The sequence below is a fragment of the Chiloscyllium punctatum genome, chromosome 25 (genome assembly GCF_047496795.1).
Source record: "Chiloscyllium punctatum isolate Juve2018m chromosome 25, sChiPun1.3, whole genome shotgun sequence".
Taxonomy (NCBI): Eukaryota; Metazoa; Chordata; class Chondrichthyes; order Orectolobiformes; family Hemiscylliidae; genus Chiloscyllium; species Chiloscyllium punctatum.
The window spans coordinates 40,835,916-40,850,443 of record NC_092763.1 but is presented as its reverse complement, the minus strand read 5'-3'; the positions used below and the strand labels follow the sequence as shown (position 1 = coordinate 40,850,443).

General features: G+C 38.4%; 1 protein-coding gene across 3 annotated transcripts in view; it reads left to right on the top strand.

Moving 5' to 3' along the window:
* The window catches only part of arhgap36 (Rho GTPase activating protein 36), a 214,617-nt gene extending 209,258 nt beyond the window's left edge, over positions 1-5,359 (top strand). For all 3 annotated transcript variants that reach the window (XM_072595113.1, XM_072595114.1, XM_072595115.1), the window contains exon 12: positions 1,418-5,359. In XM_072595113.1, the coding sequence (XP_072451214.1) occupies positions 1,418-2,064 (647 nt within the window). In that variant the 3' untranslated portion in view covers positions 2,065-5,359. The remainder of the gene's footprint in view (positions 1-1,417) is intronic.
* Positions 5,360-14,528: the final 9,169 nt, after the last annotated feature.

Sequence of the window (14,528 nt, the reverse complement as noted above, 5' to 3'; positions counted from 1 at the left end):
GTGGATTATTCTTCAGAGGGTTGGTGTGGACTTGTTGGGCCAAAGGGCCTGTTATCAGGCTGTAGGGAATCTAATCAATTGGCCTTTAAAAGATTACAATCATCCCACAACATCACCCCCAAAGATGGAATGCAGTTGCATGGGATTGGATGAAAAGAGTGAGGAAGGGAGGTGAGAGTTGAGGTATAAATATTTTTAAACAATGTTAGGTGCTGGATTATTAGTTTGGAGATTGAATTGGGCCTTCTACAAGCTCACACTATACCTAGACTCCTTATATACTCTTTTGTGGCTCAAAATACACTGTGAACCCAAACCCTTGAAAAGTCACGTGAGGGTTGGAAATGCATATTATTAGCCATGCATGTACACAGATATTCTTAAGCCTTCATGACCTTTCCAACACACAAACAGGCCACACAAAAATGGTGTAAGATTTAAAAAAGCACAAGAAATCAGTTTTTCCAGCAAATAAAACTAAGTTCGGCAGTTCACAATCTAATTCACAGCTTTTGGGAGCCATCAATCCCAGCCAACATCTTTTATTTGCAATTCATAGTTAATTAAGACTGGTATTTATTTGTCCTCATTGTTTCGCTCAAAGTTCAGAATTTTCACTTGAGAAACTGAAAGAAGTAAAATCATGTAAACCAACATTTCTCAAGACCATTTCTGAATCCCTATCAAGCCTGAATCTATTATATATTTATGAGCCTTTATTGTGTTCTTTTCCCCCTGCAGCTGAAAACAGATTTTCTATGTGTAGCCTACAGTAATCTTCAAGACTTATTATCATGTCAACAACCGGGCTCCTAATGTAAAACTAATATGGGTCTTGTGGCAATGTCCCTATCTCAAGTTCAGAGGTCTTGGTACAAGTCCCACCTGCTCCAGAGGTGTGAAGTACCACCTACGAACAGGTTGATTAGTTTGTTTTAACATATTTTCAAAATACTGGTTGCTGTTAGTTGATGTAGTTGTGCACAATTTCCAGATTATCTGGTTAACATGCAAACCACTACTATAAAACTTTAATACACTGTTTCAAAATATGGGTTGGGATCATAACATTTACCATCTAATGTAAGTAGTCAAAATTATTTTATTCTCAGCCCTAGTGGTGAATAATCTGTATTACAGGTACTAATCTGTCACATCAATGAAATAAAATTAAAAGCTGCTATTTTGTGTACTTGTGGCAAGCCTGATCTTATACCTATTAGTATACCTATATGAGAAGGTATACCAATTGGAAAAGATTGAAATGGTTGTAGCTATTTTCTCCAGAAAATCAAAGTCAGTTCGCAGCTAATTAATGAGAACATTTTTTCAATTAAAGCTTGTTCATAAATTATGTTAACAAAGTTTTCAAGATGTCATTAGCTTTACTTTTCATTTTGTCTTAAAACTATTTTAGATTCATTTGAAGAGTCTGGGGAGGAATGGTCTTTTGGTCAACGGAGAGCATCTCATTCACAGGAGAACCTTACAACTACACTTCTTTTGGAACCAACAAAAGGTTTTGTGCAAGATGTAGAGTGGAGGACACAAAACACAACTTTAGTTCCAATGAACAGATCTCCAGATGTATCTTTAGCAACCAGTTCCCAACCACTCTACAACAGACATCAGATGCTCACAAGTCTTAATTGCACTCGATTCCTCACAGGCAGCACTGAAGAATTAAAAAAGAATACAAAAGCAACGTCTAAGCTAAGAAGAGTACGTTCAGACCTTCATTCTAAATGTGGAAGTCCTATCTTACATTCATGTACTGATAAAACAGACAGAAACTTTAAAAAGTTCAGTGAAGTTGCTAGCTCACCTGACAGTGAACATTTGAGAAAATTTCTAACTACTGAGTCTGGCTTCATTCTTGAGGCATCTAAAAGGCGTGAGGCACTACCAAATGAGAAAAATAGGGAGGAAATGGAAGCTAAAGTTTGGGTGAAAAGGGCCAGTGAAGCTTATTCTCCAAACAAAACACAGAGACAACAGCAACTTCAGCATTGTAAGTTCAAAGATGAGCAGAAAAAAAATTCTCTTCGTGAAACTGCTGTGTGATTTGAGAAATTTCCCATTCATTGAACACCTCCAAAAGGAAGTTGCTTCAGCACTTCTGGGAATAATTTTGACACCATTATTTCATGCTGATAGTTAGATATTAGACATTGTGTAAGACTTGTCTGATTTGCTAATCTCAAATCTGCTATTATTTCCCTGTTAGGAAACACTACCGACAGTATTGTTGATTTTCCCCTTGTTGCCACCAGCAGTTGTCTCTGTGTAGATATTTAGGCTTAGCAAAACTGAAATGTTTATATTTTTATGCATTTGTACTTTCTTTAAAATGAGTGAGGATGTTTCTCCGTCTGCCTTGTTAGCCTACTAAGTCCTTGAATAATTAACACTCAAAGGAATGTTCAGGCCTTGTGGGATTGTAGGAATGAGAACACAGAGAAAAGGCATTTTGAATTCTGAACTCTGCTCTTTACATGCATTGTACAATTTGTTCTATAATGGGCTTTACCAAGTTTATTTATTCCAGTCTCTTGAGGACAGGTTTTGCAAAAATCTGTCCTCAACCCTTTGAAGTAAACTAGCAAAACTCCAGAATTATGCCTTCCTTATACCTATTGCAATGAATTCATAAATTTCTAATGTTTATAAAACACATTAAATCATTTTGCATTGGTTAGCTTAGTGGATGGTGCTTACTTTGTTGGTGTTTATGGACCAGTTCACGATAAGGGAGCATTCCATTCCTAAATTGTGCCTCAGATCTTACTTTTCCTCCTCGTGTTGGACTGATATAATCTAAGAGTTGGTGGATTAACACATTACCTTTTCCACTGTATGCAATGCATTTAAAGCCAACACTGATAATGAGATGAATGTTTCCTCTTTGCTTGATGTGAATATCCTATCCTAAATAATCTTAGGCCAAGATCGAACTAGTTGCTATTGGGTACTGGAAGGCAGGCCATCCATCATATGGAACTGGAACACAGTCCATCCATAATATGGAACTGGTTAGTAGAAACACTGCTATGTGAAACGGAAATGTCACTGGAGATTTGATCCTGAAAATGGTTGTTTACAAAGCTCTAGCTTTAATATCTGTCATCTTGGTAAGCACAAAGTACCAGCTAAATATACAATAAGTGCTCCTCTTTATTTTACAAATATTTCAAATTAAATCTTCCTATCATCCTGGACATTCCTCTAATTGGTTAGAATATTCCATTGCATCATAAAGTGCAATGATTCCTTCTGAATCTAAATAAGATTTTATTGAGTGTTATTTGTGTTCAAATCATGTTTACGTATTGCCTGTTATTGTCAAGATTTATTTCAGTGCTTTCATTTGTACCAGAAACATGATAATTTCTTTGTCATGTGGGTTGTGATTTTCAGACTTTTCATTGCTTCAAACTTGCTGTGATACTACAAGAGTTTGTACATCAGTATATTGTGATAAATTAAATCGACATTTCAGCTTGAAATAAGAAATGATTATGCCAGGTCAGTTAATAGTTGAAATTACAGATTAGGAAGAAATGTCCATTGGAATTTGCTGATGTGATTGTTCCTTTGGTTCTATTAAAAAGTAAAGGTTGTTCGATATAGGGTGATGGCATGGCAAATCTTGACATCTACCGAAACTTATACAGCGGCAGCTCTACTTAATACAGGCTTCATTTAGCTCGTCATGTTTTCTCCATGTGGGTGTGTACTAATATTTTGAGGTTGCATAAAGTTTGATTCCTTTATTATGTCTACAGAAAACCAAAAACTTTCATAAAGGGATCATTTGGGGCAGGTGATGGCCTTGTAGTATTATCAGTAGACCATTAATCCAGAGGCTTAGGTTTGAATCCTGCCTGGGAAGGTAGTAGAATTTGAGTTAAAATTTGAAATCTAGAATTAAGAGTCTAATGATGACCATTGCCAATAGTTGGAAAAACTCATCTAGTTTACTGATGTCCTTTATGGAAGGAAAAGGCCATCCTTAACTGGTCTGGCCTACTTGTGACTTCAGACTCACAGCAATGTGGTTGACTCTTAAGTACCCTCTGGGGCAATTAGGGATGGGCAATAAATGTTGGCCCAGCCAGTAACACCCTCATACCATGAATAAATTTTTAACAAACATTCCCAGTGGCTAACACAAGTAAACTGAATGATAAAATGCTACATTCTGGGACATTTACTGTAATCTACAAACTAAAATCAGTATAGATAAAGCATTAATTTGATTTAGTTGCAACTAAGTAAAGAAAATACACTCTATACATTAGCCAGCTCAGCAACCAAGCTATGCCTTATAATCCTTTTTGCTCTTCACTGCACTTATAGATTTGTAGCATTACAGGAACAGTCCCATTGTAACCCCCAGATTTCCAGCAAACTCACTTCAAACATCATTCCACTCAGCCCATGACACGTAGATTCAATTTTCACCAGCACAGCCCCACCTTGACAACTCCTGTTCTTTAAAACTCCACGAGTTCCTGTCTGTTCTGTACCCTTACCTTGAAAAAGAAAACAACAGACCTAAGAGTACCTCTGAGATTGGTTTCTTAAATTGCAAACCTGATCAGTTCACCAGTGGTCATCTTGATAAAAATATACAAAAAGCAACAAATAACAAATTGGTCATTTTGCAACAATTGTCAGTATTCTCAACAGATTTCCCAGCTCTCCAAGGGGGTCTTGACTGATATATTATTGAGTTTGTCAGGCTTTATGATACAGTAAAACATAAAGGAACCAATGAGTTAATGTTAAGGTAGATTGCAATAGGTTTCGGGTGGAAGCTTTGATGATGACGTAATGATCAAACACTCCTTTGTGACAAGTTGTTGAATTATACATCTGATGTGGAATGCAGCTACAGATAGAATCAAATGATACAGGACAGGATAGGGTTTGTCTCACATAGATTAAGGAAGGTTAAACATTTCAACCAAAGCTCCTGCTCCACATGCTTCAACAATAAATGTTTGGTGAAAAATCTGTGCCTACCTTCATATTCAATTTATATTTAGCCAGCTCATGTTTGAAGAGTGGTTACTTGGAGGAGATGCTCAAGGACCGGAAGTGATTGTATGACTTTCTTTCTATGAAGAATTAGGATCTTTTGTGGAGAAAATTGATAATGATAAATACCAAACAAATTGCCTCCCCTTGAGGAGCCTTTTTTGTGATGTTGTAATGTAAAAGCAAAATGTATTCCTCTCCTCTGGCAGAAGCAGCAGTGGTCAGTTTTTTTTTGTATGCTGATTGACTTAGCAATTGCATTACCATTGTGTCTCCATGGCAGCTTCAAGTAAAATTGTAATTTGAAATTAATAAACCAGTCAGATAATGAATGAAATGAATTCCTTGCCTGACATTTTTATTTTTCATGGAAATTTGCTCATATTTGCTAATGATCCCAATCTCTGAATTGGCTGACTCTGCAAAAGAGTTAGGCAGTGCTCTAATTATCAAAAAAATGTACAGCTTCTGTAGAACTTTGTTCTTTGTTGAGCATTAGTTACAACAAAGTTCACCATATTAAACTTGATTAACCTTATTTGTTCGGAGAAAGTGAGGACTGCAGATGCTGGAGATTAGAGTCGAGAGTGTGGTGCTGGAAAAGCACAGCAGGTCAGGCAGCATCCGAGGAGCAGGAAAGTGGGCATTTCAGGCAAAAGCCCTTCATCAAGAATGAGGTCTACTGACGAAATGTATTCATTTAGCGTATTCATTCTTGATGAAGAGTTTTTGCCCGAAACATTGACTCTCCTGCTCCTTGGATATAACCGTATTTATTGCTATCAGTTGAAAATTCTGTTTGGAATAAGTAGATTTGGCATCTACTCTTCCATCATGACGGCAGTATGGACGATCTGAGGAGATACTGCTGTAACTTTCCTATGTTTATTTAAACTCTGCCTCCATCTCTGGAAACTTTACTCCAGAAGAAGGGGTTTAGGAGCATTATCGCCCCCAAGATTCCATCCAAATCATAAACTGTCCTAACTTGGACAATATTACTATTCATATCACTGTATCAAACACCATCAATACAATAACAATGCTGACTTGAATGATTCAAGAAGATTGCTCAGGGATACAAGGGATGGATAATACAAAGTAGCCCTTGCAGCATCATCCACAATCTGGAGAAAAATTAAAATAAATGAGAAGCATATGAAAGGCAAGAACAATTCCTCTCTCAAAGTATTTTATTTGTGAAGTGTTTTGCAGTTTTTTTAAAATATCTTTTTCCAGTGACAATCCGCTCACTTCTGAAGCACAAAATTTACAAACTTTCTACAAGGTCAAAGGTTGGTTTAATATTGTTGCCAGAAACACACAAGACAGTACAACACATGGAAAGTTAAACCCCCAACTGATTTCTTTGGTATGTTCACCCAATGGCCACAAGAAAGTGCCATTACAGTCCTCATACCTTGATGAAGATGTTACATAATGTTCAAAATTCTACACAACTTACATTCATTTCATGATGTTCATTTATATACAGATCTAATTTAGTCATTAATATTCTATTCTTAATAGGATATCCTTCCTTGACCAAAAATTCTAAAACTTGGAAAAAGGTCTTGACTCAACTTGACTGAGACTGAAGAGATTTTTTTTCCAATTAGGACTGATTTTGACCTTGGCCTTCAGTTGAATTTTTCACTTCACTAGGTAGGTCTGTCAGACTTCAACTCACATCTGAACTGATTTCAGACACAAGCTGTGTTTATGTAAGTATCGGTACTGTACTTGTATCGCAACTATTCAAATCATTGGATTCATTTCATTCTTCTCAAATTCCTTCTTTATAAACCTCTAAAGGTAAAACAAGAACTATACATATAAATCCAACATTTCCATTATCTAACTTCTTGAATAAATATAGGCAAAGATTAACACACGACCATTTCACCACATAGTTTCACTCCAATTCACAGTAGCCACTTCAACCAGTTATGGCAAGGTCCTTTCACATTAACTTCCAGTTCAAATTCAGATTCCTTTCCCTCACTCGATCCCCAATGACAATCTGGTTTCTGCTGGTTTATTTTTTTTCAATGTGGCTTCAGCAATGGAAACCCCGTTTTAGGTTGTATAAGAACAAATCAGCTGGTATTCTGCTGCAAGTGAGCTATGTGATGATAAATAAATATGAATTTTCAAGTTTGACTGAAAGACATTTTATATTTGTTCCAATTTGTAGTTAATCTGCTAAAGAACAGCACAATTAACAATATGTAATCTGCTTTGTGCTCCATTTGAAGTGGGATGATGTATGATTAGATTACTTACAGTATGGAAACAGGTCCTTCAGCCCAACAAGTTCACACCAACCCTCCGAACAGCAACCCAGCCAGACCCATTTCCCTACATTTACCCCTTCATCTAACACTACGGGCAATTTAGCATGGCCAATTCACCTAACCTGCACATCTTTGGACTGTGGGAGGAAACCAGAGCACCTGGAAGAAACCCACGCAGACACAGGGAGAATGTGCAAACTCCACACAGACAGTTGCCCAAGGCAGGAATTGAACCCGGGTCCCTGGTGCTGTGAGGCAGCAGTGCTAACCACTATGCCACCATGCCACCCCAAGTGTGTTTTACTCCATCCATTCTCATGAAATTTGAAAACTCTTAACTCATAACTGAGGTCAGTCTACATGATTTCCTCTGCGAACCCATAAATCATAAATAAGCTACAACAAATGCTGGAAAGATATTTTTTATATCAGAGCCAGAGGAGGAGGAAGAGTGAGAGGAACAATTTGTGTGAGTGTTCACAGCCAAAAGCGGAGGTAGCTAACCATGAGGAAGGAACAATTGAGATTTCAAATAAAAGTATTAAAAGGAGAATATGTTCACACTGCCCAGAGAAAAGACGACAGTTTTGGCCAAATGGGTAAATGGAAGAAAACTGGAGAAGGCAAATCAAGGTTTGATTTACACAGTTAATGGTGGATTCCGGGGGAATTTTACTGAACAGAGAGACCGAGGGGTGCAGGTACATAGTTCCTTGAAAATGGAGTCACAGGTAGATAGAGTGGTGAAAAAGGCATTTGGCACACTTGCTTTCATTGATCAGAACATTGAGTATCAAAGTTAGATGTCATGTTGCAGCTCTACAGGGCATTGGTGAGGCTATAGAAATGGTTTTGTTAAACTGGAAAGAGTGCAGAAAAGACTTGTAAGGATACTACTGGGTCTCAAGAGCTTTAGCTACAGGGAGAGGCTGAACAAGCTGGGGCTTTTTTTCCCTGGATCATCAGAGGCTGAGGGGTGATCTTATAAAAATTTATAAATTCATGAAGGGTGTGGATAGGGTGAATTGCCAAGGTCTGTTTCCGAGGTTGGCAGGGAGTCCAAAACTAGAGGGCATAGATTTAAGGTGAGAGGGGAAAATTTTAAAAAGGATTTGAAAGGCAACTTTTTCAGGCAGAGGGTGGTGCATGTGGAGAATGAGCTGCCAGAGGAAATGATGGCAGCTGGTGCAATTACAACGTTTAAAAGGCATCTGGATGTGTACGTGAATAGGAACGGTTTAGATGGTTAAATGGGACTATATCAGATTGAGATATTTGTTTGGTGCAGATGAGTTGGACAGTCTGTTTCTGTGCTGAATGAATCTACAACTCTATAAATCTCTCCTGACATTTCTGGAAACACTCAGCAGGTCTGGCAGCATCTGCGGAGAGAAAGCAGAGTGAACATTTCTGGTACAGTGGTCCTTCAGAACTGATTGTAGCTGGGAAAATAGTTGGTATATATGCTAAAAATTGGGAAGGGGAAGAGGAATAAACAATAGTGGGCATCAAGTGCAGAGAGAGAGAGAGAGAGAGAGAGAGAGAGGGCAACAGTTTGGCAGACAAAGGAATGGGTAAAGGTCAGCCTGGGGAATGAATCAATTCTAATGGAGACCTTTAACTGATAGTTGGTTGTTAGTGGTAGCACCCCAAGGCCGGTGTGGGGTAAAGCTATGGGAGGTGTGCTCAGGCCCGAAAGTTATTCAACTCAATATTGAGACCTAAGGGCTGCAGGATCCCCAAGCAGAAAATGAGATGCAGTTCTTCCAGCTTACACTGAACTTCTATGGATCATCGAGGCAAACCTGAAATGGAGATGTTGGGCAAGGAACACAGTGGTGTAATGAAGTAGCAGGCAACAGGAAGCTCAGGGTCATTTTTACAGCCCCCTCCCCACCCCATCTTCAGCTTAGAAACCAACATTTTCCTAGTTACAATCAGTTCTGAAGATGAGTCACTGGACCTAAAACAGTAACTTTCTCTCCACAGATGCTGCCACATCTGCTGAATTTTTCTAGCAATTTTGGTTTTTATTTCTGATTTCCTCCTAACGTCAGTTCCTTCAGAGCAAGACTGGTTTTACCTATCACTTTGATCATGGGTAATTTTGACTATTGCTTCTTGTTAATATTATAATAGACGGAAAGGAGACAGAAAGCAGGAAGCTACTGGCCAGTTAACCTAACATTTGCTGTTAGGAAAATGTTAAAGTCCATTATTAATGACGAAATAGCAGGAGATTTAAAGAAGCTGAACACAATCGAAAAAGAGTCAACATGATTTTCTGAAAGGGAGACATGTTTGACAAACTTACTAGAGTTCTTTTGAGGATTATGAAAAAAGAAGTTGATAAAATGGTAGATTTTGTGTATTTGGATTTCCAGAAGGCATTTGATAAAAGAAAACACTTTTGCACAAGATAAGCGATCAACATATTGGGATAATATATTAGCATGAATTGAAGATTAGTTAGCACATAGCAGACAGACGGTTGAGATTAATCAATGTCTTTCAGGATAAGTCCTAGCAACCCTCACCTTTAATCCATTCATAGAATATGGGTGCAGCTATGTGGGCTAACATTTATTGCCCATACCTTGTCGCCCTCGAGAAAGTGATTGTGAGCTGACTTCTTGAACCACTGCAAACCATTTGATGTGGGTACATGCGCAATGCTGTTTGGGAGGGACCTCCAGGATTTGACTAAGCAACACCGAAGGAGTGTTATATATTTTTAAGTCAGGATGGTGACTGGTTTGGAAAGGAGCTTGCTGGTAGTGATGTTTCCAGGCATCCGTTGCCCTTGTGGTTCTAGGTGGTAATGGTCATGGGTTTGAATGATATATCTATATTGATATCTGTAAGAGGAGATGCAGTGTAATGTATCCAAATTTGCTGATAATACAAAAATAAATGGAAGGGCATGTTATGATGAAGTTGTAGGAAATCTGCAGGGGGATATAGATAGCATGAGTAGTGAACAAAAACTTGGCAGATGGATCTTCATGTAGAAAAGTCTGCTTAGTAGGAAGAATCAAAAGGCAGACCACTAATTAAAGAGATTCCAAAAAAAGAGCAGCAGAGTGAGACCCAGATATTCTTGTGCATGGAACTCAAAAATACGACGCAGTTACAGCAAATAATTAAGGTGGCAAATGGACTTTTGACTTTTATTGTTAGGAGTTTGAAGTTTAAAAACAGGTAAATCTTGTTACCACTGTACAGGGTATTGATGAGGTAACACCTTGTGTACTGTGTACAGTTTTCATCCCCATGTTGAAGAATGGATGTATTGGCAGGTAATTCAAAAACAGATTCATTAGGCGAATTCCTGGAACAAGGGAGTTGACTTATCAAGAATGGCTCAACAGGTTGGGCCTTTATTGATTAGAGTTTAAGTGAATGAGGTGTAATCTCATTGAAACGTATAAGATTTTGAGGGGGCTTGACAGGGTTGATGTTGAGATGACGTTTCTACTAGTAGGTCAGTCTTGAACTATGTTACAGAATAAGGAGACACTCACTTTAAACTGTGATGTGAAAGAATATCACCTCTCAGAGAGTGGTAAACATCTGGAATTCTCTGCCTCAAACAACAGTGGAGGCTGGAGCACTGGAAGTATTTAAAGAGGAGGTAGATAGGTATTAGAAATATTGGGGAGTTGAGGGCAATGAGGAGCTGAAATGAAAGAGTCTGGGACAGATCAGCCATGAGCTTCTAGAATAATAGGGCAAACTTTCAGGATTGAATGACTTACTGTTTCTTCTATTTCTTATGTTCCCCTTTCTGTTATGATAAATTTCTTTCTACCATGGATCTTAATTCATTACACAATTTCTCCAATTGATGGTCACTCAATTTTTGAAAATATATTGATTCAGGAATCATGCTAACTATTATCCCACAGTTGACATTTATGTTTACTGGAACTCTATCCAATGCTACTTGAACTGCAATGTCCTGTGAATTTCCACTGTCCAACAAAGCTATGCAGTGACTGACATTTCCTCCAGCCGGAAGTTTTTCCGTTGACATTCTTCCAACACACTTTGACGATATGATCCTTTTTTGTGCAGCTGTAGTACCCTGCATTCCCAAATAAATTAAACAGTCACATTGGACTTAAATGTTAACTCATTTTCTCTCTCTACAGATGGTGCCAGACCTGCCATATTTTCCAGCATTTCCTGTTTTTATTTCTGTGTTCATTGTTGACGTAAAACAAGTAACAGGACTTTGTGACTCTTTTGGTAATGCCTTTTGCTTACTTCATTGAAGCTTATCTACTTCAGTAAATGAGTGGCAACTGTTTGCTCTGATTTCTGTTGAACTACATTCCACCACACATGGACAACATTGTTTGGCAAGTTACATTAACACTTAAATTTGGCAATATCAGCAACTCACCAGGAACACTTTTACCCTTTCAATATCAATCTCTCCTGTACTGCTGTCTCTTGAATATCTTTAAAATTACAATGCATAGACGGTTTTCCCAAATCTATGAAAAGTCTGCAACATCCTGAATGGACAACTAATTCTTTGTTCCAAACTGATAGCTTCTAGCAATTACCAATAGCCCGGACTGCAATGCTACTTAAACTTCCATAAAATATCTGACTGTGCCATATCTTTTGGCATAGCAGGGCAAGTAAACTCCTTGGATTCTGCCTGAACTGCTGTGCTCTTCCAGCACCACTAATCCAGAATCTGGTTTCCAGCATCTGCAGTCATTGTTTTTACCTCTTGAGTGTTATATGCCCATCTGTCAGGACTTCCACCCTTTCTCTTCTCCCCAACTGCCTGATTAACAGACAGATGAGCAAGAACATTATTAAAAGTGAAAAATATCTCAGGCATTTCACATGAGCATTGAATCTCACTCAAGACTCCTAATACCAACTATTGATACAGGAATCTTCAAAGATCTGTCCACCCATGTGCACAAACAGCTTCTTCATGAAGGCTGGATTTTAAACACTATTTCTCAGCAAAGAGACTCACAATTTCTCTATTGGTTCACTTCTCCAAATTCAATTGATTTCAGAGGTTAGGATTTCATATTACAAACAGAGATTGGCAGTTTAGGCCTACACTTTCTTGGATTTAGAAGAACAAGAGGAGATCTAATTGAGGTATGCATGATACTAAAGGATATTGACATAGTTGGCGTAGAGAGGATTCTTCAACTTTTGGGACAGCCTAGAATGAGAGGTCTAGTTTTAGGGTAAGTAGAAGATTTAAAACAGAAATAGGGAGAAATTACTTAGAGTCATAGAGCCATACAGCATAGAAACAGGCTCTCTGGCCAAACTGATCCATGCTGACCAGGTTTGCTAAATTGAACTAGTCCTATTTGCCTGCATTTGGTCCATACCCCTCTAAATATTTCCTATCCATGTACCTGTCCAAATATCTTTTAAATGTTGTAATTGTACCTGAATCTACCAATTCCTCTGGCAGTTTATTCCATATATGCATCATCCTCTTTATGAAAACATTGCCCCTCAGGTCCATTTTAAATCCTTCTCTGCTCACCTTAAATCTATGCCTTCTAGTTTTGTACTCACCTACCCTGGAGATAGGACTTTTGCTATTCACCATATCTATGCCCCTAATAATTTTATAAACCTCTATAAGGTCACCTGTTAGCCTCCTAAGATCCAAAGAAAAAAGTCCCAGCTGATTTAACATCTCCTTGTAATGCAAACCTTCTGCTCTTGGTAACATCCTTGCAGACCTTTTTCGCACCCTTTCCAGTTAATAACATCCTTCCCATAGCAGGACAACCATAACTGTACATAGTACTTCAAATGTGGCCTTACCAATGTCTTGTACGGCTGTAATATGACATCCCAATTCCTGTAATCAATGCTCTGACCGACGAAGGCATGTGTGCCAAACACCGCCTTTACCACATTGTCTACATGTGACACCACTTGCAAAAAACTATGTACCTGCATACCTAAACCTCTCTGTTCGATGACACTCCTCAGGGCTCTACCATTAACTGTGTAATAGGGTCGGTCTTACTGCAATGCAACACCTATCATTTATCTAAGTTAAACTCTACCTGCCATTCCTCAGTCCACTAGCGTATCTCAAAGTGTAATAAATCTGTAGTAGATGATGGGACATTGAGTAAATTGAAGGATGAGAAAGAGAGATTTTTCAATACTAGTTTAGAGGGTTACGGGGGGAGGGCAAAAAGGTGGATTTGAGGTTGTGATGAGATTAGAAATGATCATATTGAATGATGGAGCAGGCTTAAGGAGCTGAATTGCCTAATCCTGCTTGTTGTTCATATGTTCAGCTGCGGTCATTCTCAAGTCCCTTCATTGCTTCAGTGATATCCTTGCAGGACAGATACAGTACAGCACAGGGAAAGTCAAACCTCAAATAAATTTATTCGGGTTTGTATACATAAGACAAGAGATTGTCAAGACAATTAGCATTTATTTCCCTACGAAATGGTGAAGCTGTACAACTAACTCATTAAAGGGGGGAGCTATTTCAAGCTTAATTGGCATCTTTAGTTGAGAAGGAATATTGAGCATTATGAAGCTATTAGCAATATTGCTTAATATTTTTTAGCATGGCAGAAGGTAATTTCTTTTAATTGTGCAGTTTGATGTCATGCTGAGTTTGGATTCTTTACAGACTAGTCAGGAAATGTCAACAACTATCTTTGAGCTGAGACTTCAAAGTAACCTAATTATTGGATTCTGTAATGCATGGTAATCTCAGATACACCAGGTTCTGACTTACTGTTGTATTGCAATTTTCTTCATGGATAGATTATTCCCAGCCTCCAAACAATGGTGAGTCAATTGGGAAAATATGATAAGGTTGGCAGTAATGATATTCTCAACATCAGGGACAAAAGTCTAACTCTGCAATTAAATTTTGGAAAATGAGATGAGAAGTTTGCCAGTGAGCAGCAAGAGGCTTATTTGCATGCGATTAACACTTATTCCTGTCTCATTGAAGTGAATTTCTTGAATCACCCATAAGCCAGCATCCCTTGTGGCCGTGCCATCTTTCAAAGCCTGCAGGCATGGTGTCATATGGAAGCTGTGCTGCTCGGTTGTGGAAGGAGTGAGAGTGATGACAGAGAGGGGGAAACTGACACCATAATTCTGAAAGGGACCTGGAGGACTTTGTGCATGGAGTGGAGGAGAACAGTC